Source organism: Lytechinus variegatus, chromosome 4, assembly GCF_018143015.1.
Source record: "Lytechinus variegatus isolate NC3 chromosome 4, Lvar_3.0, whole genome shotgun sequence".
Lineage (NCBI taxonomy): Eukaryota > Metazoa > Echinodermata > Echinoidea > Temnopleuroida > Toxopneustidae > Lytechinus > Lytechinus variegatus.
Window position 1 is genome coordinate 64782624 of NC_054743.1, and position 27301 is coordinate 64809924.

Below are 27301 nucleotides of genomic sequence, written 5' to 3' on the forward strand. Positions count from 1 at the left end.
TACATGTACATGTATGTATGGAAAGCCAAACGTTTCTCATGTTCTTGTTTGAACGCAAAAGGATGGAAAACTAACATTTAAACATGAACCAAATTTTTGAGATGACTAATCCTTGGTTTACATTTGCTGCCGTCATCAAACAATTCGATATTTTACTCTTTATTCGGGGGGGCAAAGGGGGCACGTCATACATGTAGGTGGCTGTGGGCTACAATTATTACGCAGTGGGTAGCGTAGATGGGTCAGTGATGAACAGAGGCTTTTCAAGACTGTTCAGCTTCTGAACAAGGATTAAAGGGGAGACTGCGAGAAATTTCAACCGAGCAAGTCTGCATTGAAATATACATGGAAATCGAACAGAGACTGTCCAATTCTCATACAGAGACTGTCCTTGTATGATACCTCCTACAATGTATGTAAAGGCCGACCTTACGACTTTGGGGGAAAATATGTATAACTCTGCAAGAAACAAAATTATAAGGGCTGCGGAGACCATGAATCCCTCAAAAAAAAATAGTATGATTGTGATAAACCACCCTTGAGCCTTTGGGCAATCAAGGCATATTATCAATGTTCAATCACCCAAGAGGATTATAGATGATGAAACATGTTTTGTCAATTTGTAGATTATTCAATAATGTATTATTATTATATTATTATGTTTCAATTAAAAAAAAAACAATTGTAAATATGTAATAATTTATCACGCATTGGTACATGTAATTATTCTCATGTAATTCACACTTTCGTTTGTATAAGCAGCGCTTTGAAACTTTTGTCGAAAACACTGAATAAATATCAATATCATCATTTTTTTTCTCTCTTCTGGTTATCCATTTGCCATGATTCAATAACGATCAGTAGCAACACTTGGAATCCTAAAAGAGATTGTATGAATAACACATGGCTTTCTATTTTCAAGTCTTTTCTAAAATTACTTTTAAGTCAAGAACAGCCTTATGAAAAGACAGCCAGGGCTCCGTAACACGAAAGTTTGCGATGAATTTCAATTATGAGAGAACCTCACTGATTGGTTCCCATTCAGTATTTTAAACAGAGTGCGCATGCAACGACGATCTTGATTGGTCATTGGTATTTAGCGATTGATTGCAAACCTTTGTGTTACGGAGCCCAGGTCTGTGTACACCTCATGTCAACTTTTGAACTACATTTACTTTGTTTGTCAATGGCAGTCTCATGCTTCTCCTGGCACCTTCCTTCATTTTGCACCCTTTTTTCTCCCTCGGCATCTACAAGTGATGTCTTATCTTTATGGACAGTGATGACTACATGCAAGTGCTTAACCAGAGACACTCGCTCTCTACTGCATCTGCAAGCAATGAAAGCGTGATCAGCATCACTTTCACCACTGACCACACTTGCATGAGGTATTCCGAAAGCCTGGATGGTCTAGAGTGCATTAAAATCCAAACTTCACTAGGGTTGAGGGTTGAAGCTACATGTACATTTAGGATGATCCCATCACGTTTTGGTCTTCGAGCCGCATCCAAAGAACTGCTAAGGCCTAAAGATAACAAATTAATGCCCTGCATATCTACACAAGTGATAATGAAAGATTTGAGTGCTATCATGTTATACATGTAGGCCCATGCCTGGGTTAGGATACCCAATGACTGAGGTCAGGAATGGACCTAATGGAGGTCTGTGTTTAACTAGTAGGCCAAAGTTCCAAAGGAAACTGCAGGGGGCCTGAGAGGAACAATCTGATAAGACAAAGATTTAGAGAGTCAAACCATTGTTAACACACAATAGTTTGCTCTTCCAAGCTTTTGTCATCTCGCCAACGTTCCACTGAAGCCATCTTACTTTTGTCTCTACCTCACATTTCTGCAAGAGTAACTGCATAGGCCTGTGTAATGGATGATGGGCTCAATACAGGCCTGCCGGAGGTTGATGTTCCTAGTCCATGTCACCAGTAGGTCCTGGATTCCAGTGAGATTGCAAGAGCCTTTGGAAGATGGGCAAACCAAGGCATCCACACAAGTGCCACCTCACTTCAGCCTCTGCGTCACGTTTGCGAGAGCGATCGCGAAGGCCTGGATGGCCGAGAAGGGGCTCTGGAAATCCAAGGTGTAGGCCTGGCCATCTATCTTGCCGAACTGCATCACCTGGATCAGTGGGGCGGAAGGACACCGGGGCAGAAAACAAGAAAAGAGAATTTGTGTGAATTGGTGATCTTATAACACCCTAGAAATGTATTCATGGTACAGAAAAAAACCTGTCTATCAATCCAGGGGGAAACAAAAAAAGTGGCCACTGGAGACAGGCAGCCTTAATAGAAGACTACATATTCCTTTCCTATGGGCGACAATTTTGTTGGCCACTAGAGAGAGGTATTCGCTATAGAAAGGTGGCCACTAAGACATGTTTGACTGTATATTACTTTGCTTTAGATCGAAAAAGGTTGGGCTATACTAAGGCCTAATTAACGCTGAGGACCTCGGGTCATTGCATGGTCATGATGAAAATCAACATGCAAGATACCCGCCACATTATCAACAAGACCTTTCCTGCATCGCCCCCACCCTGACTCCAAGGAACACACCATCGAGTCTACCGGGGAAAATTTCGATGCTGCAATAATAAATGCAATTCTCGTTCACTCATGCATAAAATGTTAATCTGACAAAAAAAAAATTTACTACCAAAACCTAATCCATCACAACTGATCAAAAATTTTCTCATCATCTTCAATTCCATAAGCTCCAGAGGACTTTCCTCTCACAAATAGGAAGGTCTATTCCTGCGTAACCTAATTCCACACCCTTTACAAAAATGAGCAGTGATCACTAAAAACATCATTATTATTATTTGTTTGGCGTCACCTGTGACTGGGAGGCGAAAAGCAAACTGAATCACTATGACCCGCAGGTCTCTCCTCCCGATATAACTGATAGGGGGAATGCAGGTGGACCACTACACCGTGGTCATCAATTATTTTCTGACTTTTAGGTGTCAGAAAAGATGAGTCTAAAACCTTCTCACATGTATATTCCACAACCCTATATTTCTTTTTACATGGTATCCATTTCATAAGTGTAAAGTGTTATTGTTTTAGACACACAATACAGATATAATCGGCTATTTATAAAATACAAGTAAGAGAGAGACATCATCATTTCTGGAAATATACAATACTACCATCATTTAATTTCTTGAAAAAGATTAAGTACTAAAAAGGATTCTGTGTCCTACCTGTTTTCCATGTAACTCCACTTGGAAATTCTTAGCTGATTCTTGTGTGACTCTCCCGCCAAAGTCCAGTTGATAAACCTGTGTATTCTCATTCCACAAGGGAGCTTTGTTATGCATCACAAACACCTTGGATTTGCAGTTAGCATACTGTTTCATCAGTTTTGCTTTTCTCGACTTAGCGCTGCTTGCCGTCGACGAATCCCCTGCCTCGTTGGCATTTTGATTCTCCGCCTCACTGTCAGAGTTCTCTCCCTGGGATTTCATGCGAGACCTCGAGGGCGAGCGGTCAGAGTTGGACCACGCTTTGCGTAACGACTTCCGACTCTTCCCGGAGGAATTCTCCGGGGTGCTTCCGGAGAGTTTCGGAGATCCTTGCTTCTCAGATGATGCCCCTTCTTGTCCATTTTCTGCTTTTTTTCCTTTTAACTTGGACCTCTTTGATTTTGTCTGAGGTGACGACACTGTTTGTTTCTTCTCCTTCCCCTTATCCTCAACCGGTGTTTCACAAGGCTTGGGGGAGGGCGCCCTAGCTGGCTCTGACGAGTCAAGATCTGGTTCATTCACACTTATAGGTGCTCTACGTATTTTATCTATCTGAGGACTACCATTCATTATTGCTACATGTCTGACACCGTTCGCTAACGTCACATCGGTGTCTTTCACCGTCCCGTGACCATTTGATTCATAATGTTCTCTTCTCCTAGCCATCTTCTTTGGTGACTGACTACTACTACCTGGACCGTCACATAAATGTCCTGGCCGTGGATGTCTTGGAGCTGTGTCCGCCCATCGTGGCAAATCAGTCTGTAGCTCCTCCTCGCCTTGTACATCGGATGGTAAGATAATTCCCTCGTCTAGCGCTTCCGCTCCGCCGTTCATCAACCGAACGTCCGTTACAACATCCAGCGGTCCCGTGCGACCACCGGCTAAGCTGGTCGTCCCACATTCCGATTCGATCTTCCGCCTTCCTTGTGAGACCAGTCTCTGTTTTGGGATAGCGCCTTGTTGAGCGTATTCCTCGCGAGTGGTTTCTGCCAAAAGCGGAATGGAATCGGTCTCTCCCTCGTCAACAGTTTGACTTTCAACGTTGCTTTGTTGGGTCAGTTCACTGACGAGATTGTGGTTGTTTGAATCTACTGTATCTGAGAAGCTCCTGTTGGTCGATGTCATCGGGGCAATTGGTGCTGCTGCTGCTTTGGCAAGAGGGGGACTCTTCACTACATCTTGTAAAGGAGAGGAAAAGAAAAACAAAGGAAAGATGATGAAATTAGGATATTGGAAGAACCGGTGGACTCAAAATACTTATTGCTAAAAAAAGATAAAGATCTTTTGCCTCCCTCTGTCTTTGCCAAAAATGGTCTTTATCTTGAACCTGAATACAATCTTGCTTCAGTCAAAATAGTTTGGCGCATGTAAAGCCTGCATTGTGTGTTAATGTGCCCCTCCCTTGTTTCATAGACACAGGCTGTGTTACAGAGGAAACCACTGTCCCTCAGATATGATGTTAAATGGAGTCCCTTGTGTAGAGGAAATTCACCACAATGGCATGTTAAGAACCAAATGCCCTATTCATGAAACACTAGGAAGAAACCCTGTAGGAGTGGTCCACCTGCACAACCCCAATCAGGAATATCGGCAGGAGAGACATAAGGGCCACAGTTTATCAGTTCGCTTATATCTTCCCAGGCAAATGTGATGCCAAACAAATAATAATGATGAATTTCAAGACTCTAATTATCATTCTTCAACAAAGTCCTCACCTTGAACATCATCGTCGTCTTCACTGAAGACATTAGGATCGAAGTCAGAGTCCTCTTCCTGCCGACTGCGCAGGAACTCGGGTTTGAGTTCCACCAGAGCAATGGTCATCTGCCTCGGTTGTAGATGCAGTAAGCTTGTCCTGTAGTTGATCTGGCCAAGGTTGGCTGGCAGGAATTCAGCCAGGCCATGGATCTTGAACTTGGTGCCCCAGATGTTAGATGTGACTTCCACCAGGGGATTGCGCTGTGTAAGAACAAACAAAGATGATTGGGTCAAAGAATGAAATCGGGAATGGCATCAAAGAATAGGGTCACGAGATGCAAATCATAGAATAGATTCACAAAATGAAATCACAGAATGAACGCCTGCTTCCTTTAATTTTTAGGTTTCGTTCATGTGAAAAGGAGAAATTAATTCATTGAATGGAATGGCATCACTAAATGAAATCACAAAATGATATCATTGAACAAGTGGAATGCCTCTGGCCGTCTCACCTGCATCACGCAGTTCAATATAGCAGCAGTGCTGACTTTGAAAACTACTCTAACTCGCACAAGATGTTCAGTGATACATGGTTACTCTTATGTCCACTTTTAGACCAATAAACTTACAGAGATATGATGGTTATTCAACAAAAAACCCCAACATGGCCAAAGTTCATTGACCTTACATGACCTTTGACCTTGATCATGTGACCTGAAACTCGCACAGGATGTTCAGTGATACTTGATTACTCTTATGTCCAAGTTTCATAAATCAGATCCATAAACTTTCAAAGTTATGATGGTAATTCAACAGATACACCCAATTCGGCCAAAGTTCATTGACCTTTGACCTTGGTCATGTGACCTGAAATGCGCACAGGATGTTCAGTGATACTTGATTACTCTAATGTCCAAGTTTAACGAACTAGACCAATAAACTTTCAAAGTTATTATGGTAATTCAACAGATACCCCAATTCGGCCAAAGTTCATTGACCCTAAATGACCTTTGACCTTAATCATGAGACCTGAAACTTGCACAAAATGTTCAGTGATGCTTGATTACTATTATGTCCAAGTTTCATGAATCAGATCCATAAACTTTCAAAGTTATGATGGGAATTCAACAGATACCCCCAATTCGGCCAAAGTTCATTGACCCTAAATGACCTTGGTCATGTGACATGAAACTCATACAGGATGTTCAGTGATACTTGATTAACCTTATGTCCAAGTTTCATGAACTAGGTCCATATATTTTCTAAGTTATGGTGACATTTCAAAAACTTAACCTCAGGTTAAGATTTTGATGTTGATTCCTCCAACATGGTCTAAGTTCATTGACCCTAAATGACCTTTGACCTTAGTCATGTGACATGAAACTCTAATAGGATGTTCAGTAATACTTGATTAACCTTATGGCCAAGTTTCATGAACTAGGTCCATATACTTTCTAAGTTATGATGTCATTTCAAAAACTTAACCTAAGGTTAAGATTTGATGTTGACGCCGCCGCCGCCGTCGGAAAAGCGGCGCCTATAGTCTCACTCTGCTATGCAGGTGAGACAATAAAATCAAATAATGAAATAAATGAGTGACATCAGTAATTCATATCATAAATGAAATCATGGAATGAAATCAAATGATGAAATTGCATGACACCAAATTATAGAATCAAATGGTAGAATGAAATCACAAAATTGAATCATAGATGAAATAATGAAATCAATGATGATGGGACAGGCTCAAGAAGTACCAGCCCATGTAAATCATCAGCGACTTCAATAATCAAAAGCAACTTGACTTTTAACCACTAAAAACCATGTGCTTTGGATTTTTGCCTCAATACTATAGCTGTGGTCGAACACAACCATTTCTGTAATGGGTGCTAGGTGACTTACTTCAGGTAAACTATCTAGAAACAAGCTATCAAATTCCTTCTCCTTCAGTCTTGGCGAGTCTGATGCACTTTGTGTACTTTCCCTAGGCTTGGGACTACTGCTGCTGTTGCGGTTGTCCGTCTTGCGTCGCATGTTGCACATCAGATCCTCATCGCTGTCGTCCGAGCACGAGCTGTCGTCTGAACTCATGAAGGTTGGGACGCCGGCATCGTCCTCATTACCTGCAAGATGAAAATGATTGTGAATTGGAGTGTTGAGCTAACAAGAGCAAGGACTGACAGGATAAGGGCTGGGCTCAACAACAGACAATGTCTTCTCTTCATCCCCCTCTTTCTCCTCTTCCCTTTTCTTCTATTCTGGGCCCATTCTAACAAAAAGATGAGATATATTCAATCAAACTCACATTGCAATCGATATAAAATTAGGAATCATAAATCTATGACAATATGAGTGTGACTTGAACTTTCCCTACACTTTGTGAGCAGAGCTACAGAATGCAATCGACCCGTGCTTGTCCATTGCTGAGTGTATGATGCAAGCATGACCCATTCCTGAAATATTTTATTTTTGCTCTCCCCAACGCAATAGGTTTGCAAGAATACCACTTCATACATGTGCCAATAAATTCGCTCACTCTATAGTCTTGCTACTTAGACACTTAAAATCATTTTTTGTTCTATTTGCTGTATAGTAATGTCATTCCTAATATTAGAGCCCCATTTGTAGTTGGCTGCAAGAACTGAATAATACCAAATGAAAGCCAAGTTATGCTAAGTACCTAATGCACAATGCTACATCCATTAATGCATTTTCAATTCTACTGCACGTCGTCAATCAAGTCCCCCCCACAAAGAAAAAAAATTCATACAACAAAATGACAAACAATATCTCCCAGAGGACTTACTCTTTGGTATTGTCTTGGGATCGTAGATCACAAACTCCGGTCTAAGCTTGCTTATCCTTCTCCCCTTCAGAAGGGGGACAAGTCCTCCTAGGAACTCCAGAAAGAGGGTGAAACATGGACTACCGGTTCTTGAGTCGAACTCTGTCCGTACCATCGTGCAGTGCAGTCTTTCATTGCCTACGCAAAAGAGTGAACGTGGTATTTAACGATAATTTTTGGCATTAATATAGCTCTGTCTACGTAGATGTATTCTACTGCCACTTCCAGTGCACTGGAGGAATTGATAATGCCTGCACCAAGTCACCGCACCTGGGTTGAGTGCAGCACAATGTGGATAAATTTCTTGCTGAAGGAAAACATGCCATGGCTTGGATTTGAACCCACTGCCATTTTATTGAAAGATAAGTCAGAATAACTACACAATGCCTTTATGTTCCAATCGATTTAACAAAAGACCATATTCCTTAAAAGGCATTATTTCATTATTATTATTTCAGTTCATGATACTTTTAATTTCATTTTGGGAGATCGATTGTGGAAGAAGCTTCAAATAATATTAGTAATGTTGATTATAATGCATGAAGTATTAGTACATATATGTTCTGAGAGTTTGGAATCACAATAATGACATTAAGTTGCTTATAACAATTGTCACATGCACTGCATACAAATGTATGCATGGGACTATGTAAAATGAACCTCGGCAAAAATATTTTGCATCATGAAATGTTTCATCGTTTCTAAAATGCTTTCAACGGGAGCATTCAATGAAGCATCTAATTTGTGATGTTCACTAATTTATTCTTAGCTAATCAGATGGAAGCATTTCAGTAGCTTACAACTATAGTCAGCAAAAAAATCACTGCTATTTGTTTCTTGAAATGCTCCCCGGGTTTATTTCTTACCTGGAGGTGGTTGACTGACAAACTCTCGGAGTTTGGCTGGATCTGGAATGCATCCCTGTATGAGATGGAATACATGTAGATGTTGGTTTCATGAATAATATAACATTACTATCATCACCATCATCACCATCATCACCATCATCATCATCATCATCACCATCATCCTCCTCCTCATCATCATCAATATCATCACCTACACCACCACCATCATTATCATCACGGTTTATTCTTTTAAGTGTCATGAAAGAAATAGTGTAAATTCAAAAAGGTACAGCATTAACAATGAACTTTCAAATTCATACACGGTACAAAAAGAACTATCATTACTGAATTTGTCAGGTAAGCTGAAAATTGTATTAAACTGAGAGAGGAAATTCACATGCACTGAATGGATAAACAAGAAATTTTTTTGTGTGTGGTTGGACACCACTGGGCAAAAATAATAATAATAATAATATAATATAGGGTATTTATATTGCGCACATATCCACCTTGTTAGGTGCTCAAGGCGCTCCTACATTACCCGGCCAAGCTAGGCGTTCATAGCGCACACAGCTTTTTGAGGAATTACTTCCTATCGGTACCCATTTACCTCACCTGGGTTGAGTGCAGCACACTGTGGATCAGTTTCTTGCTGAAGGAAATTATGCCATGGCTGGGATTCGAACCAACGACGCTCTGTTTCAAAGTCCGAAGACTAATCCACTGGGCCACAACGCCCCACGTTATATATATATATAAAATATATACTCCACTTCTATGGTGTTAAAATATTTCCATGCAAATAAAGTTTGCTCCAAAACTTAAGTAACACATACCTTTATCGTGAGAGACAATCTCTCAGAGACATAATTTCTGAGTCTTAGAGGCAAGGGAAGTTTGGTGATCAGCTTCTCCTCATTGGTGAGAGGAGTGATCACCTCCCGACATAGCACCTGCAGAGGGGCCACGCCCTTCTCGATCCATGCCACGTGGAGGATGGAGCCGCATGCAACAAAGAGTCGCTGGTCGTTGTGACCCCAAGTCAACGCCGAGAGTGGTCTCTGAAAACGAACAAGGCAAGAGGAACGAGAGAAAAAACAGTTACAAAGTGAACCCTATTTATGATGGGCATACTTTTGCATTTACCAAAATAGAATTTCAAAATAACACAAGTAATATTCAAGTATTTTACATTATCAAACTATTCATAGGCAAATATCCGGAAATATTTGCCAAAAAAGGGACCATTTACAATCATATTTGATTCATTATGATTTCAGGGGGAATTTTGTATGCAAAAATGTAATCGGCAGTCAAGAGCAAAAACTTTCAATGAATGTTAACTTTTCCTTCTTTGATAGAGCAAGTACAAATTTATTCTACGAGAAACAAGAATCCAAAACAATCATTTTGAGTTCTATATTATTTTTATTTCTTGTTTAATATCTAAAAAGGATGACACATGTCAGTGCCACTCATCATACAGGCATCATACGAAACACAAAATCCTTCAAAGACTTTTTGGTCATACCCAGGGGTGTGAGTGGTCACAAATAAAAAGATCTGAAAAAAGGTGAGGAGTGGTGAAAAAGTCTGAAATAGAACGAGCTCCCATTCTTTTTGTACAGAGGAAAGCCAAAAAAAGCTGAAATTAAGCTGAAAATCAAAACAAAAAAAATCTGAAATCAGATAAAAATCTGAACTCTCACACCCCTGGTCATACCTGAGATGGAATATTGAGGGTGAAGCGTAGATGTCCCGTGGTATCGTAGAACTTGACGGCACTGATACTCTCAACAGGTTGCGTGCCACCCACGGCCAGGAAGCCCCCGCAACCACTCCACTCCATCTTTACAGCTGCTTTATATGGCAAAGAAATAACAAGTAAGATGTCAGTACAATCATTCTGCTGTCATCTAGGTCTATACATTACCCACATTATTAAGACATTTCAAACACTACATTGGTTGAGGAAGATGATCAAAGTTCACCGACCCTAAATGGCATTTGATCTTGGTCATGTGACTCATGAAAGATGATCAGGGATACTTCATGCAGGGTGCTACATAAAGTTTTAGAAGCACTTTCCTAGTCAGGCAAGTACATTTTTAAATTGTTGGAATATACTTGCCCCAAAATCTATTTCACTCGCACAATAAAATCTTTTGTTTTACCTCTTCAAAAGAAAGTTTTGCGGTTTTATAAACCATTGACCTTTTTCTCTCTTTTGACTTGAACTGATCTACCTTGTTATTACATTTTTTTTCCAAAGTAATTTTATCTTGCCTGCCATGACCAAAATTTGGGTCAATATCATATCATATATTCGACCCTAATTTTGGTCATTCTACTGTAAGAATTTTGCTTGCCCTACTTGCCCGACTCTAACTTGTACTTGCCCCGGGCAATCGGGCAAGTGCTTATGTAGCACTCTGCTTGATGAACTAGGTCCACATGCTTCTTAAGTAATAATGACATTTCAAAACTAGACCCTAGTTAAGATTTCAATGTTGATGACTCGTAGAAAAAGTGGTGCCTATAGTCCTACTACTGTCAATTTTTAAGGAGCAAAAGTAGATTTATCTGGACATTACAAATAGCTGTGCATATAGCCATACCCTAAGAAACCTACCGGTCATTCCAGTCTTGACGCATATAGGAGTGAGATCATCATGACTTTTCATCAGCTGGATCTCGCCGTCACCCAGGTCTACAGCCATCACTGGACTCTTCCTCTTATTACGATTCCGCTTGTCACTGCCTACTTGGGTCGGCGAATGAAATACAAAGAAAAAATCTCTATTAGTGTTACCATCATACCTCCATTGGGTAATTCCATGAAATAATCAACCTTTTTATTGTTGATTCACTGCTTACTGGGGGGGGGGGGCAAATGTCATAAAATGAATCTATAAGCGTTTAAAGTCACACCTCTACTGGGCAACTCTATGGATTAATCATGACAATCTTTTAGTTCTTGTTTGTTTTCTGCTCATCACTGCCTACTTGAGTAGATCAATTTTCTAAGCCTACAATTTAGAAAACTCCATGGTACAGTCTTACCTCTGTAAGTCAGTTCATGGTTAGCTCATGATCAACTTTTCTCAAATGACCTTTGCGATTTTTCATTAGGATGAGCACTATCATTTTCAAATGTAGATGTTGCGCAAACTTTACCTAGAGCATTCAAATTCTAAGAACAAAAGGCATTGTATAGACCAGGTGACTAGAATAGTACATCAGGGATAAAGTTTGGATATCTGTTTTATTGTCTGCCTTTGGCACACTTGACTATTGTTTACGTTACTGTCAAATACCAGTGATTATAAAGGCTCTGTTCATTACTCTTCAGCTAGGATGTGATAAAATGAGCATTTTGAAAGGAATACATGAATAATCATCAAATCACAAATGCCTATGTCAGTGAATTTGAAAGCCAACTTCACGGTTTATCTCAAATTACCTTTTTCTGCTCATGCGCATTGGGTAATTCCATGAAATACCGGGTAATCATCTTGTTTTGTTGTTGTTCTAATCCCGCTTTATCATTGCCTACTTAAATGGATTATCAAAATCGATTCATAGAGATATCTGTTGATGCTAATTGGGCAATTCTTTAAAATATTAATCTGTTATAATAAGAGTATAAACAAAATTTGATATTTTTGTCTTCTCATAGTTCTAGAACAGACGTTTGATTGTATGCTCTCAGTCTACACAGATCAGATTAATTAGCGTCAAAAACTCACAAGAAAACTCAAGTGCGAAAAATACATGCAAAGTGCTGGTTTGGCGGAAGCAATCCACTTCGCCAATGGAAGACAAGTCCATAAGATGGATATGGCAATTAAATTACAGTCCATTTACCAACGTCCTATTTACCGTGAAACCATTTCCCCCCGTGCTTCATCCCATGACACGCCCAGTTACCTTTCCTCTTCTTTCGCTCGTCCCCTTCGCAGTCCCCGATGTTAACCATCCGAAATTTCTCTGAGGACCAGAGCAGCGCCTTGAGGGGGCGCTCCGTTGCTAGGTTACACTGAGTCACCAAGGCACCGTGGATATCCATCACGACGATTTCCCCCTTGGACGTACCTAACAAAACCTTGGTTGGAAATAAGAGAGCGAGAGAGAGAAAGAGAGGGAGAGAGGGAGGGAGAGAATGAGAGTGGGAAAAGAGGTTAGAACAATAATTCTACTTCGGTTTCCTTTTCTTGTTTACTTTTTTTTCATTCTGAGGCCGACTTGTAGAGATGATGATGGGATGTATATGAAATGTATTTTTCGGATTACCAAAAAGGACGAAGGAGGACCTAAGTGATACTTGAGAACAAATTGTTAACGAGAGAGGGGGGGACGACAGAGGGAGTGTGGGGATACATATATAGAATGAGAGAAAATCAAAGGTCAAGTCCACTCCAGAAAAATGTTGATTTGAATAAATAGAGAAAAACCAAACAAGCACAGGCCTAACACTAAATAAAAATTTCATCCAATTTGGATGTGAAATAAGAAAGTTATGAAATTTTTACTCATATGACATTAAGAACCAACTTGACAGAACCATGAAATGTTAAAGCAATGGCAATACCAAATATTCATGGAGGAATAAAACTGTTTCACTGGAAAATGTGGGGACAATAAAAATATTCCAAATTCATGACAAAAAAAAAATGAGTGGGTGATGTCATCAGTCCCCTCATTAGCATACCAAACAAAATGGTCATACATGATAACCTGTTTTGGGAAATTAAGCGAAACTTAAAAATGTCATGTCTTTCTTTGCTAAATTCAACTTTGATACAATAAAGTGTAATGCTTGTTGGATTTGTCACTTTTTTTCAAATCAACAACATGGACTTGCCCTTTAAAAAGGAGAGTTTGGGGTTGGAGAATGGAAGATATTAGAAGAGGGGCATAAAAGTGATAAAAAAATGAAATAGGGGAGCTTGGGGCAGAGGGGGGGGGGAAGAAATTGGGAGAGGGGCAGAAAGAGAGATGTGAAATGAAAGAGGAGAGTTTGGGCTCAAGGGTGGGGGATGGAGTGTGTGTGTTAACAGATGAAATTTAAAAAAAAATTAAGAAAAAAAAAGAAATCTGAATAAGAAGTAATTACCTATAGCAATAAGAAAAGTACAATGACTGTTTTCAAATGACAGCTTCCTCTGATCAAACTTTAGTCTTACTACACATAAAATTCAATGGCCCGTATTCTGAAGACAGGTTTAAAGTTGTGGTTTAAGACAGTATGGGAAGCCAAATGTATCAAAATTTTTATTAAGTTGTATGTTTCTTATGTTTACTGTGCTCTGTCCTGATTCATCAATGGTGACGACAATTATCTATCTACCCTTCCTATAGACAAATACGAATGATTGGAGAGCCAAATGAGCTGAAATATGACATGTCTACTGTTAGTGATTTATGTAACAATTGGCTGTCCATACTTACACAACAACTTTAGACTACGGGCCAATAACTATACAGACACCACGAAACCCTTGGTAATTAATATTCCATCACAAAGCAATTCAGTAACACAGGAAAGTGCCATTTTAAATGATGAGAATTTACCGTGATAATAATAAGGTTAAAATACTTTAAAATACTGCAATTAAAAGGTTCTAGATATGTTTTCCTCAAATCGAAAACACATAAATTGAACGCATGGATGATGTTGCTAGGCAACGTCACATAATAAATGCCCCAAGGATTTTATCGCTCAAATAACCTTATGAAGATGTAAGGCTGATCACAATAGATTGGTTAATATCTGGCGAAGATACTCCATTAAAATGGATTTCTGCTCTACGGAGACTTTATAAAAAACAGATTGGGTTGATAAACCATGGATAAAATGGGAGGAGTCAATGGGGAGAGAGAGAGAGAGAGAGAGAAAGGTAGAAAGTGAGTGTGTGAGTTTGTGTGCTGGGCGGGGGGGGGGGGGTGAAAATGAGTATTAAAGACAACAGCCATATAAAGGAAAAATACAAACAAAAATACAAAAAAAATAATAAAAATATATATATGTTAAACATTTAAGTTGTAGACATTGAAAAGTATCCTAAAATGAAAATAAAAGACCCTTCCCTCTTCCCTGAACAAGGAAAAAGAGAAGAGACCCTGCCCCCCACCAAAAAAAAGAAAGATGATGTATATATGAAACTCATCATCTCTTTCCTCTGCTTTTCAGTAGAGAAGGCAGAGTGATTTTGGTCAAAATTGTGTTACTCTCCGACAAATCCCCTTTCCCAGATTTGTCTTCTTCCCAGGTACGAAGCTGGGAAATGCGATTCCGCTCTATTTGTCATCAAAATATGGCAAACAAACAAGCAAGCAGGTAGATATCTGATACGTTTTCTACTCCAGGGTTAGTACAGTCTGCAAATGTTAGAAGCTTTCACACCTTCCAAATAAAAAAAAATACCCTTGACTTTTGTACAGGCAACAGATATGCCATTATTTTCATTACCGACTTATACAATATGTATGTTGTACATTTCCGACCCAGATGGGTTAATACTTTGTATTAAAACAAACAATAAACAGATTACAGAATCATATTACTAAGATGTTTTATTGAAAGGATATTGTTTGTATTAGAATTTGAATTGAGAGAAAAAGTTGATTCATATTCATATTCAATTTAATATGGTTTCAAAGACATTGCTATGTGGAGCGTTGTGGCCCAGTGGATTAGTCTTCGTACTTTGAAACAGAGGGTCGTGGGTTCGAATCCCAGCCATGGCGTGATTTCCTTCGGCAAGAAATTCATCCACATTGTGCTGCACTCTACCCAGGTGAGGTAAATGGGTACCTGGCAGGAATTTATTCCTTGAAATGCCATCATGCTGTAAAAGGCTGCGAGACTGAAGCCAGGGTAATAATATCCAATTAAGCGCATAGGGACGCATTTGGCAGTGATATGCTCTATATAAGCATGTTGGTATTATTATTTCCAACCAAGACGGGTTAATACTTTGTATTAAAACAAAAAATAAACAGATTTCAGAATCATATTGCCAATATGTTTTATTGAAAGGATATTGTTTGTATTAGAATTAGAATTAAGAGAAATAGTTGATTCATATTCATATTCAATTTGATATGGTTTCAAAGACATTGTAAAACAGTCCGGAGACTGACATAATATGGAAAAAATACAAATATGAAATGAATAGTTTACAAATACAAATTAATAAAACATAATCAAGCACGAACTAAAAAAAGTATGAAGAACGTAACATAAGAGTATGATTTAATGTTGCACTTCAGGTTTATATAAATTTGACTTTAAAACTCTCTGTGAAGATTTAAATTAAATCTGGAATACCACAAGGTATGTTTTCCTTATTTGGAAGGTGTGAAAGGACTTATTGACGTTCTTCGTAACTCGGACACCTAAAGACTGTATGCATATACTCTATAGGCAAGCTGGGAGCTTCAGCAATGATTAAAAAGAGAATGTTTCGTACAGTATACACACACCAAAATAATCATAATAATTCAGGTATTTATCAGATATCAATAATCAGGGAACATAAGCATATATGACAGAGGATGCCAAACACACACGCTTATTTACCGCGTATACTGAAAAGTGTCCAATGCTGATGCGCGCTTTTGTCACAATGCGCCAAATTGACACCTGTTGCCATGGTTAAGTACGCTATTTTACTCATGAGTCCACTATTTTAGCAGTGGGCTCATTAATTCAAAACAGTGGACTCATGAATAAAATAGCATGGATAACCATGGCAACAGGCGTCAATTTGGTGCACTGTGACAAAAGCACCCATCAGCATTGGACATTTTTCAATATAAGCGGTATGAAAATAAGAGACATAAAAGAATGGCAATCCTCGGTCATATAAAGCTTCTGTATTGTAAGATACATTATATTATGCTTATTATATTATTATATTATGATTAATTTCATTTCAATGGCTCTTCAATCAATTGTGGCTATGTGGTTGCTGAATAAAAAGTGCAGGTGCACAACAGTACTCACAATATATAGCAGGGATTTTTAGAGAATTTTTTTTAAAAATAACTTTAAGATATCACTTTCTGAATAAACTATATTTCAGAGTTGCCTCTAATGAATTTCAATGCAGTCTTGAGGTATAATGAAAATATCACTCTTTAGCACATTTTGACCACAGGAGTTCATGCACCAACTTTTTTTTTATTGTTAAATTGCTTTCAACCACACAGATGTAAGGATTTCAGTAGCTTATAACATTTGTCAGTGATGACTGACCAGAAAAATATTCATGAAAATGATCCCGGGGGATGGGTATTCCAGGAAAATTAAAAAGATGAGTTGAATACCTAGGGAAGTGACTTCCCTAGGTATTCAACTCATCTTTTTAATTTAGATGCCATTCTTGATTGATTGCTCGGTCATACATAAAGTCATGCCTACCTGTTTATCATCCGGTGCCCATGCCCCACATAGCAGCTTAGCATCCAGGTCAAGCAGAGATGACCAATAGCGTTGACCGGTCACAGAGCCTACGAGAACGAAGCCATCCTTATAGCAGATCAGAGCCATTCGGCCATCATGACTCCAGGAGAAATCACTTACCTGCCAACAAAAAAAGAAAAGGAATAATAACAATGATGATGATAATAATAACCATAGTAAAAATATTAATGATAATACTAACAACAAAAATAATAATGACAATAACAATATGTAAAAACATACTAACTAGAGATGCTCGGCAGGTCGCGCAGCCGAGCATATGTATCCCCCGAACCCACCGCGTCATCCGTCATTGCAATATATATACAGCTCACACAGAAATTTGACAAATAAATACAATTATCATGGCGACAATGACCCTGCCCACATTTTGCCTGTGGGTACCAAATTTGATGACAATAATATGATGCAACAGCGTGACTCTTCAGAACATAAAATATTGTCCAGTATCACCTGTTGGGGAACACAATTATAGGGTAATCTGATATATTTTGCAAACCTAACCCTAAGACCCCCACCAAAAATGATAGGCATCTTCGCTTCACCTTCTAATATTGCTTCTGTGTGCCAACTACTATGACAAACTGGGAAAAAAGCAGTTTATTGGTTTTACCAAATTTTCCACAAAATTTTCCACAAAAAATGCCACATTTGATGATGATCGGAGAAGAAATGCAGCTGATAGAGCGCTCACAATGAAATCTCTGCAGCGGCGGCGCGACGAGACCAAAAACGTAGTATCCACCGAACTCTGTTCGGGGTATACAATGATTTATTTCACAAATTCCGGGAGGCAATAAAGGTTTGTTAGTAATATATAGCAGAAAGTTGTCTCGTTAATTTCATATACAAAAAATAATAATAAAACAAATTGGACTTGTGGCATCATTATCCTTTTTATTTTGGATTATTGGATTTGATTATTTCAAAGCTGCAGTGTATCTCATCCACAAGTTATCAAACACATTGGAAAAGCTCTAACAAAAGACATTTGTTATTTGTCATGTGTTTTTAACAAAACTTTATTTCCTTTGTTTGATGTTACTCTTTGTGTTCAAATCAACTTAATATCAGGGAGGAGTACCCATTTAATATTTCACCATTTTGTAAATGTGTTTAGGCATTAAATAGGAGAGGGGTTTTCTTTCTGATAGCTTGAGGATTTCTTGATATTTTGTAAAAAAAAGAGTGGCCCATTTTTTTTTTGGAAATGCAAATGAAATTATCTAAAATGTACTGAAAAACTAAAGAATCATATTAAAATTTTACTGGTTGTCTTCCGTGTTTTAAGCTTCCTATTTTGAAAAGACAATTTATCATTCAATAAAGCATAAATGCCAAAATAAATGAAAATGTGAGTCCCTAATTGGTTTCCCTGAGGCACCCCACATTATGCAGATATGTAGGATATTACTTATAATACATCACTTTGTAGAGCACTTATTAATAACAACCAGAGGTCTCTGAGGGTTTTCGGTAACATCATTCCCCCAGTCCTTCTGGATGTGAAGGTGCGATATAATTAGGATGTGGGTGTGTTTCCTGCACCACTGGGACAATACAGGTGATCAGAACCCAAGATGCCTCACGCCTGCTCAAGGGACTGGCACGATTTGATCCGACTTGCCGGCAGTGACCGTGATTTGATTGGGCGGTAGGCGCCAGCAGAGATGAACTACTTTTGACGCGTTTTATGCAATTAGATTGATGGGAGGGATTCTTACGTGGAGTCTGGTGGGTTATCCCGGTCAAAATTGGTCAGTATGGACCAAGCGGATCAAGGACATGTTGTCTACAATCACCATGGTAACATTCATACATGCAAGATAATAGAGTGGATAACAAGAGAACACAAGTACAGACAGTAATGAGTTTTGAAAAAGATACTGCCTGACTTTTGTATTGTATTCTTATAAAGTAAATTGCCAAAACCAGATGGCTTTGTCTCATTTTGCCTACAACCAGCTCATCTTTAAACATGTGATCTAAAATTCTAATACTCTAACTGGGCATGATGGCTCCGCACAGTAATAGTGTCCGCCTCATGAATGGGAGGTCGTCCTTGGCCGAGTCATACCAAAGACTTTTAAAAATGGGACTTCCTGCCCTCTCCAAGCACTCAGCATTTACATGTAGATTGGAGAAGGGTAATAATACCATTACGTTATGAAGGGCCCACTAGAAGAGCAGTTTCCTAATACCGAAGTGGCTACCCTTGGCAAATAAAACATCATTATTATTATTGCCACTTCTAGGACTTTTCACCATTTTCATCTAATTCCTATTTATGTGATACCCATTTAATCTGATATCCACTCGGTCTATTAAACACCACTTTATCTACATGGTTAGATGAACTGTTTATCAACCCAAAATCATGAGCAAATTACAAAATAGCAAGGAGACAAAATGGAAATTAAACCAACTTGACTTTAGACTTGACATTAGACCAAATGAAAATTAGAATAAGTTGGTATTAGACCAAGTGTAGAGTAGACCAATCGGCAATTAGACCAAACTGACGGTAGACCATACCAAATGGTTTATTACGCACAAGTTGTATTAGGGTGTGTTTATGCTTCCATTGCGAGGACAGAATCAGCGATTTCAAACGTCGATTCAGAAGGCCGATCGTAAACGTGGTTCTTGGAGTGCTGTTTATGCTTAACTTTTCAGAGCAAATCATGATCTCCAGCTGGCTTCGCATCGTAAAGCGAGGTCATATTGGGCGCGCCTTTTTTTGAAAGTTTTTTTTCCGATTGTTGTTATTATGTAGAGATAACGTGGAGCAATACGACTGTATTTGCCCGCGGATTTTCATCTCACCAGAAGCATGTACTAAATGACATCATTTAAACACGTTTACGATCGTGGTTCTGTTACTTCCCCAGAAAGCCTGATTCTGGTCAAACGACGTTTACAAACGCACCTTTTTGTGAGTTTACGATCGGCGTTTTGAAACAGCGTTTGAATGAAAGTAAGCATGGACGCAACCGTGTTTTGGACTAATCACGTTTGGAAACGCTGATTCTGGCCTGAAAAGTGGAAGCATAAACACAGCCTTAGACTACTTGAGAATTTGAAATAGTGAATATGAACCTTCTTAAACTACATCATTTTCAAATATCAAGATGGGCTGAGTTTTTTGTTCTAAATTGTAAATAAATAACTTTGGTCAATACAAATCAACTTCAAAATGGACTCTGTATTTAATAGATCATCAACACTCTTCTCCTTCTTGAAAAATAATGCCTTCTTCATTTACATAGTGGAGTGGATCAGATTTTTTTAGGGAAAACCCCCATCCGTTGTAAACACCTGATCAAATATAATCTATTTGGATTGATTTCTGAAAAAAGAACTCCCCTGATACTAGCTTTATGTTAAATTGGATATGCATTTACCTGCCCACGGGAAATCAAGAAAATAAAATCAATGTTTGTAAAATTATAAAAAAGGAATATTTTCTACAATTCTAATGTGCCACTAAATGCATCTTGAATATTTCATTGGAGGCAGCCGAAAGTAAAAAAAAAAAAAGAAGTCTCTTTATAGTGAAGATTGAAGACTTGTGCTTTTAGTGTGTCACGAGTTACACTGTAGTTGGAGCCTCTGTGAAACAGAGGGTCGTGGGTTCGAATCCCAGCCAAGGCATGTTTTCCTTCGGCAAGAAATTTATCCACATTGTGCTGCACTCGACCCAGGTGAGGTGAATGGGTACCTGGTGGTAGGATTATTCCTTGAACACTTTATCACCAATTAATATGGCGGCTCAGCTACAGCCGAGGTAATAATATATCATATTTCCCAGATTACTTCTAAATGGTACCAATAATTCCAATATTGATATTTGTTTAATAGTTTTGTATGAATATCAATCACATCTTACTTTATTTTCAAAGTAAATTAATGTAACTTAATCTAACAAAGTAATTGTAACTATGAGCAATTCAGTTTCACACCAAATTCTGAAAGCAGGGGACTGTTAAGAAATCAAGAAGTGAATCAATCTGAATAAAAAGACTATAAGATGAGAGGATCAACATACATGTATATATAGTTTTATCAAAATCGGTTATAAAATTAGGGAGATACAGTGTATGGAAGCAAGAAAAGTCTTATACTTTCTATAGGAATCCACAAAAAGCAAAACATGCTTCAGAATGGCTGATTTTGTGGGCAATTCTCCATTTGTTTTGTACAAATTTTTTCAGATTTTCCCATTATCTTTCAGCTCACATCTTGCTTTCTTATAACATACGATGGGAAAATACAATTCATGTCACATATATGTCAAGGTAAGGAGGAGATGATCAGAGAAATGAATAGAAATATATAATAATTTGGGTACAAGAAAAAAATTGAGATTTTACTACAAAATCAGCAGATTTTGGAACATGTTGGCCAACTTAAGGGTCTCAATAGAAAGTGCTGCAAGAATTATCAAACAAAAACTAAATAACTCTCTTATTTTACAAATGCTTTTGATGAAACTTGTTATAAATGGCCCCACTCATTGCACTCTTTCCAATAAGAAATGTGTTCTCATGGATTATGATTCCCTTTTAAAAGCTTAAAACTTAATATACAGATCGCAGCCATCCATATTTCTAAAAAGATAATTTCTATTCTTTGTTTTATTAACTCTACTTGACAATTAAATGAATGCAGTAAAAGTTAAATGTGAAAATTTGGATCACACAATTTCCAAGACCTTTTGAAAACAGTACAACACGAAAGCAGAGTCAGGAAAAAGGGGGATATTTCTGTCTTATTTTTTTCTAAGAAGCGAATTTTATACGAAACATGCATTTCCATTTTATTTTTAAATGTCACCATCTCATTCGTTCCAGTTTCCCCATTCAAAAGTGTAATGTTGCGAATAAAAAAGGAACTGGATCTAGGCAAAAGAGATAACAGTCTCCCCTCTCCCACGGAAAGCAGTCTCCACGGAGATGGATATTAATGGATCCCTTTCATGCTTTTCATAAAGAAGACACGAATAAGCAGAATTTAGATAAATGTCTGAGCTTTACAAATCCTTTAAAAGCAACATTTTCATGGGGATAATGGATCCTGCCCATGGCAGACAAGAGAGATACAAGCATACAGGTATATCTCTACACCAAGCCAATAACATACTTATTTTCAAAATTGTAAAGATTTATCGAGACTTTCTCCTCAGACTCATTTTTGTACAGAGATGTTAAGAAAAAGAAAGCTCAATTTGAAGAGATTTAAGGACGTGGGGGACATTTGTTAAAACCTTTCAATTATCATTTTGCACATCTTCACTTCAACAAATTCAACAATCCTAATCACTCAGATACCTATGCAAAAAAAGAAGAAGTTTAATGGCGATGCTTAAGTAGCATCTGTCCCAATGACATAATTACCAGAATAAGCAAAAAGGAAATCAAGACTAATATGTTTCATATTTCACATCATATATTTTATATTTAAAAAAAATATCATTTTATATTTTATAAATATATATTATTCAATTACACATTATTTTTTTATCATATACATGTATGTTTCCATCTATTATTTTACTATTTTATTCCTATGCATTTTAAATTTTCTTTGTTCGAAGTTCAGTAGTCTGATTTGGTTGCTACTATTAATTTTCATCTGTGATTTTGTTGTATTTATTATAAAATTGTTCAGATCAGTCCTTGGACCTTTGTATCATGTATCTATGTTTTAAACCAAATAAATAAATACTTAAATAAAAAAAAAAATGTTTGCTATTTTAACATAAGTTTGGTGTTATTCATAATCTCCGTGGTGTTTTTTTAACACCAAAGATCTGATGGATTGAGGAACAAAAATGTTGATAAAATGCCTCTGATCTACATCATATACTGTACATGCAAGATTCACAATCGCAGTGATTAGAGAATTGTTTTGCCACTTATCAGAGAGTATACTCTTAAAAAACAATATGAGTCCTCCATGAGATATTACCTGTGCAGTTTCTAGCTCTAGGAAGCAAGACAATAGACTTTACTGAGATGCTGTGATTTCAGTATTTTGTCCTCATCAAGATGAATGGGCAAATTAGAGGCAGAAATCTCTGCCCCCTCTCTGCAACCATATCTCTAGAACAGAGATGATTCCTGGAAACCAGGGAAGTGTTTCATGAAGTAGTGATATTTTTACAAGCCAATCAAATGCAAGGATGTCAGTAGCTTATAACAATTGTCATTGAAAATCCCTGTTATAGTTGTTTCATGAAATGCTCCCCATAATACCACTCAATACCCTGCATCTACAACGACCTTCATGTATGACAGAAATTGATTTTTTTTTTTACTGCAGAATTAGAATAAAACACAGTTTCATTCATGTGGCACCAGACTGAGTGAGAAGCTGACATCTCAGTGGCAGTCTTTTCCTTTCACATCTCCACCGCCTCAAACTGCCCACTCTTGTCAGTTTTCATAGCAACAGATGAGGGCATTCATCAACAGGGACCTGGGAACGATTTTTTCAGTGGGGGTGCTGAAAGCTCTCTTCAACGGTGGGGGGCACAATTGAGTTTTCCATAATTACACACACACACACCCACACATACACACACATACATATATATATGTATATATATATATATATACATATATAGATAGATAGATTGAATAATAATAATATAATAATATGACCATTTATATAGCGCAGTTACTATGTGCATATACTCAACTGCGTATATGACAAACACAGTGACTTCTTAGCTTTCTAATAATAAAAGAACATAGATATATAATTAGAGAACTCGAGCGCGAAGCGCGAGCTTTTTTTGGGGGGGGATTTATGTATTTTGTCCTGAAAATTGAAAATCTTGAGCAATTTTTGTGGTCCTGAACAAGATGCGTATGTAACAAATAATAACTGTGAACGTGATCAGCGCGAGCAGATATGAAAATACTTACCTGATTTTCTTATTTACGAGATAACTCATACATCTACTTGATTTGCTAGTTCAGCCCTCTGGACTGCCATACCCGAAAAGAACTCCCAAGAATTTAAAAAGCGCGAGCGCGCCCTCTCCCGTTCAGGCTTACTACCCATGATCACCGCGCAATTAGCGTCCATCTTCCTCACCTTTCGCAAGCCCATACGTTGAAACATGTTGCTACGCAAGGCGGAGGGTCGGTGGGAGGGTATCAAGTAGATGTATGAGTTATCTCGTAAATAAGAAAATCAGGTAAGTATTTTCATAATTTACTTCAATAACTCCATACATCTACTTGATTTGCTAGACCAGCACGGACTCAAACCGTAGGGAGGCATGTTTTCAATTGTAAGCCTAAGAAAATTTAAAAAACAAAAACAACGAATTTTAGGGAGAGGGGGAAAAAGCCGCAGCTGCTTTAAGCGCCGAAGCAGCAAATCTCGCCTCGCTGGACGGAATGTCCTTCAAGTAGAAAGAAGTGAAGGAGTTAGTTGAGCGCCAAAAGGCGGCCCTCAAAAATGTCCTCGAGAGGAATGCCCTGTATACTCAGGAATACTAAGTATCATGGGCCCTCGGCCTAGTGTCAGGAGAACATCACCTGCTGACTAGAGCGTAAGAATCGGAATTTGTTGAAAATTTCAACAAGAATCGTGATCGGAAAACTGAAGCTTTTAAGGCTCAGTAAGTGATCAATCGACCAATCTGAGAAGGCGAGATATCTCAGAATTAAGCCTCCGCGTGGGAGAAAGCGCCCAGAATTCGATATCTGTCTCAAATGCGTGAGGGCAGAAAATCTGCAGAATTCTGATAGAGAGCTGTGGTAAAAAGTTACTAGCGGTCCGAAGGGGACCAGGAACGACGGAGAGTAGGGATTTAGGAAGAAAACCACTCGTAAGGCAGACAAGGGTCGAGAAAGCGACTGAGTGCCATCCTGTTAATAAGGAATGCCGCGGACATGTTGCCTATGTAGAATAGAGCAGTCTGGTCAAAACAGCTCAACCGGGCGTGTCAGGGAAACAGCGCGGTACACATCACGACAAAAGTGTGTTAGACCGAGTGATCGAGAGAGAACTCAGGATCCCCTTTCTCCCATACTGATTGAAGCACCCATCTGAGGGTGCAGTGCCCGCGGTGGAAGAGGTGGCTTGGCTCAAGCCACCATCGCCGAGAGAGCCCGTGAGGCTAGGCTGCGATGGCTGTCCGCTGGGCGGGGGAATCCCTAGCAGCAGCAAGCGTACGCCAGAGGGAGCTGGCGAAAAAAAATCTGTCACGATATTACGTGTAAATGACCATCAAGAGATGCTCTAAACGAACAGACATCGCCAGATATGATACGTCAACCGTTACATTCCCAACGGAATCGAATGAGGTAGCAACGGCCCTGTCCTATCAAGTTAGGGACGGAAACTGGCTAAGAGTGTCGAAGTCCTCGCTTGAAGAAACAAGCGAAGGAGACTTGAGGAAGTAATCACAAAATTTCCATCAGTCTGCGGTGAGAACCAGTTGTTTATGAAAACAGTCACGAGGCCTGTTTCTCAGGTGATCGTAAGAGCAAGCACCGCCGGCGCCGGTTGCGGCAGCGTGGAACAGTCCGATATCGGTAAGATAAGGAGCTCCAAAAAGCTGCGGGGGGCGGCAAAAATGACGCCCTAAGCAGCGGGGGATGAGAATATTAATTTCTAAAAGGACTCCAGTGAAGTAAATCACTTACATGGAGAGACTCATCCACAGTCGGCCCGAGAGAAGGCGGGTCGTAGTGATCGTGGTTAGGAAGGCATAAGCATACATCCATCCACGGTTACATCATCCTCGGTCGTGCGGTGACCCTGGCCACATGCATTGCATGGAAGGAGGATGAAAGCAGCATGCGGGGCGACTCGAGTGTGCCGTGAAAAAATTTCTAAGAAAGAAGCTGATTCGACAAACGGGCACGGTAAAGACATCCACCGTAGACCACTCCGCACACGGAGGGAACGGCGGAGACGCCCGCAAGATTGACCCACATAGAGGGCAGTCTATAAGATAGACAGTTAGAGCTCGACCGATGGTCTGGCGGTGTACAGTTTGTTGTGAACTCGCCGACCCGGTACGGTGGGTGTGCCCAGAAAGTAGGCATAGAATGCCGACAGAGAATCCTGGGGCTTTAAACAAGTTTGAACGCACGTACATAGCCAACAATCTCATGAGATGTACGGTGGTTACTTTCCTCCGAGATGATGTTTACCCAACCGGGAAAGACTCGGGGAACAGCTGTGAATGTCAACAGGAGGGATATCTAGCATATGAAAAGCTGATTCCTTCCACGTATTCGGTGCGGGTGCTGCCGGCGGTGTCCGGGGGGACGACCGGTGATGGCAGCTCGGGCAGGGTTTGTACGAGCCGCCCGAATACGAGACAAATAGGTTAACATAACCATAATGCACCGGGTGGTGAAGGCATAGTGATTATTAAGCCCAGGAGAACTTTTAATCGCCGTGACATTCAGATCCAATATACATACTCATAAGCTCGGAGAGCTATGAGATAGTGAGACATACCGCTGAGCGGTGATGGTGCTCATATCAGAGTCGCCCTCTCTTCAGCGGCGATCGCTGGAGAACGGGTGTCTGTACTAGCCCTGACTCTGGCGTTGCAAGGGTAGGAGCTAAGTAAGACAGGGCACCCTTACTTTCGAATAGAAAGTGAGGTTCAGGCCAGAAAAGCGACGGTCTCGTCGCCTGGGCGGACGGTCCGCGGACGTGATAGGTTGCCCTCTCAAAGCAGTCAAACATTCTCACGAGAGAAGTGCGGCATGCGGTATGTAAGAGATTCATACCTCCAATCTACGGGCCCGCTTAGGGGGAAGAATGGAGAGAGTTACCGCTGAAGGAGTCGTCGCCGTATGTGAGCTTGACGTAGAGGGCGAATTCGGGAGTACCTGCATAATAATCGCCCCCCCCCCCTGCCTCTGCCTTCTCGCTAGCCTCGAGAGGCTTGAAAATTTCGAGACGGCGGCGCCGGAGCCTGGCGCTTCCGGGCAGCAGCAGAGCGGGGGTGGATTTACACCCTCGGAGCTGGCGGCTTCCTCGTCGTAGGAGCCGCCTCGTCTAGAGCGACCCCGTCACTCTCCGAGACCCCCAATTCGGCCGATTGAGCTCGGGGCGCCTGAAGAGGCGGGGCGAGAAAATATGGACTCCCTTGCTTCATCAATACCCCCGCTCGGA

The 27301-nt window shown here is 39.6% G+C and overlaps 1 protein-coding gene across 3 annotated transcripts; it reads right to left on the reverse strand.

Annotated features, from left to right (window-relative positions):
* Positions 1-723: 723 nt before the first annotated feature.
* LOC121414543 (tubby-related protein 4-like) lies at positions 724-17242 on the reverse strand. Of its 3 annotated transcripts, none has more exons than XM_041607754.1 (11): positions 17081-17242; positions 12583-12757; positions 11285-11416; positions 10376-10509; positions 9489-9713; positions 8671-8725; positions 7766-7942; positions 6862-7082; positions 4977-5220; positions 3217-4439; positions 724-2135 (listed from the first exon to the last, which is right to left on the reverse strand). In XM_041607754.1, exons 1-11 carry the CDS (start codon positions 17207-17209, stop codon positions 2013-2015), a joined length of 2838 nt encoding a protein of 945 aa, XP_041463688.1. In that variant the 5' UTR covers positions 17210-17242; the 3' UTR covers positions 724-2012. The 3 variants fall into 3 exon arrangements, with proteins under 3 accessions (XP_041463688.1, XP_041463687.1, XP_041463686.1); XM_041607753.1 differs by having other exon boundaries at positions 725-2135; positions 10376-10512; positions 11285-11413; XM_041607752.1 differs by having other exon boundaries at positions 725-2135; positions 10376-10512.
* Between the last annotated feature and the right edge of the window lie 10059 nt (positions 17243-27301).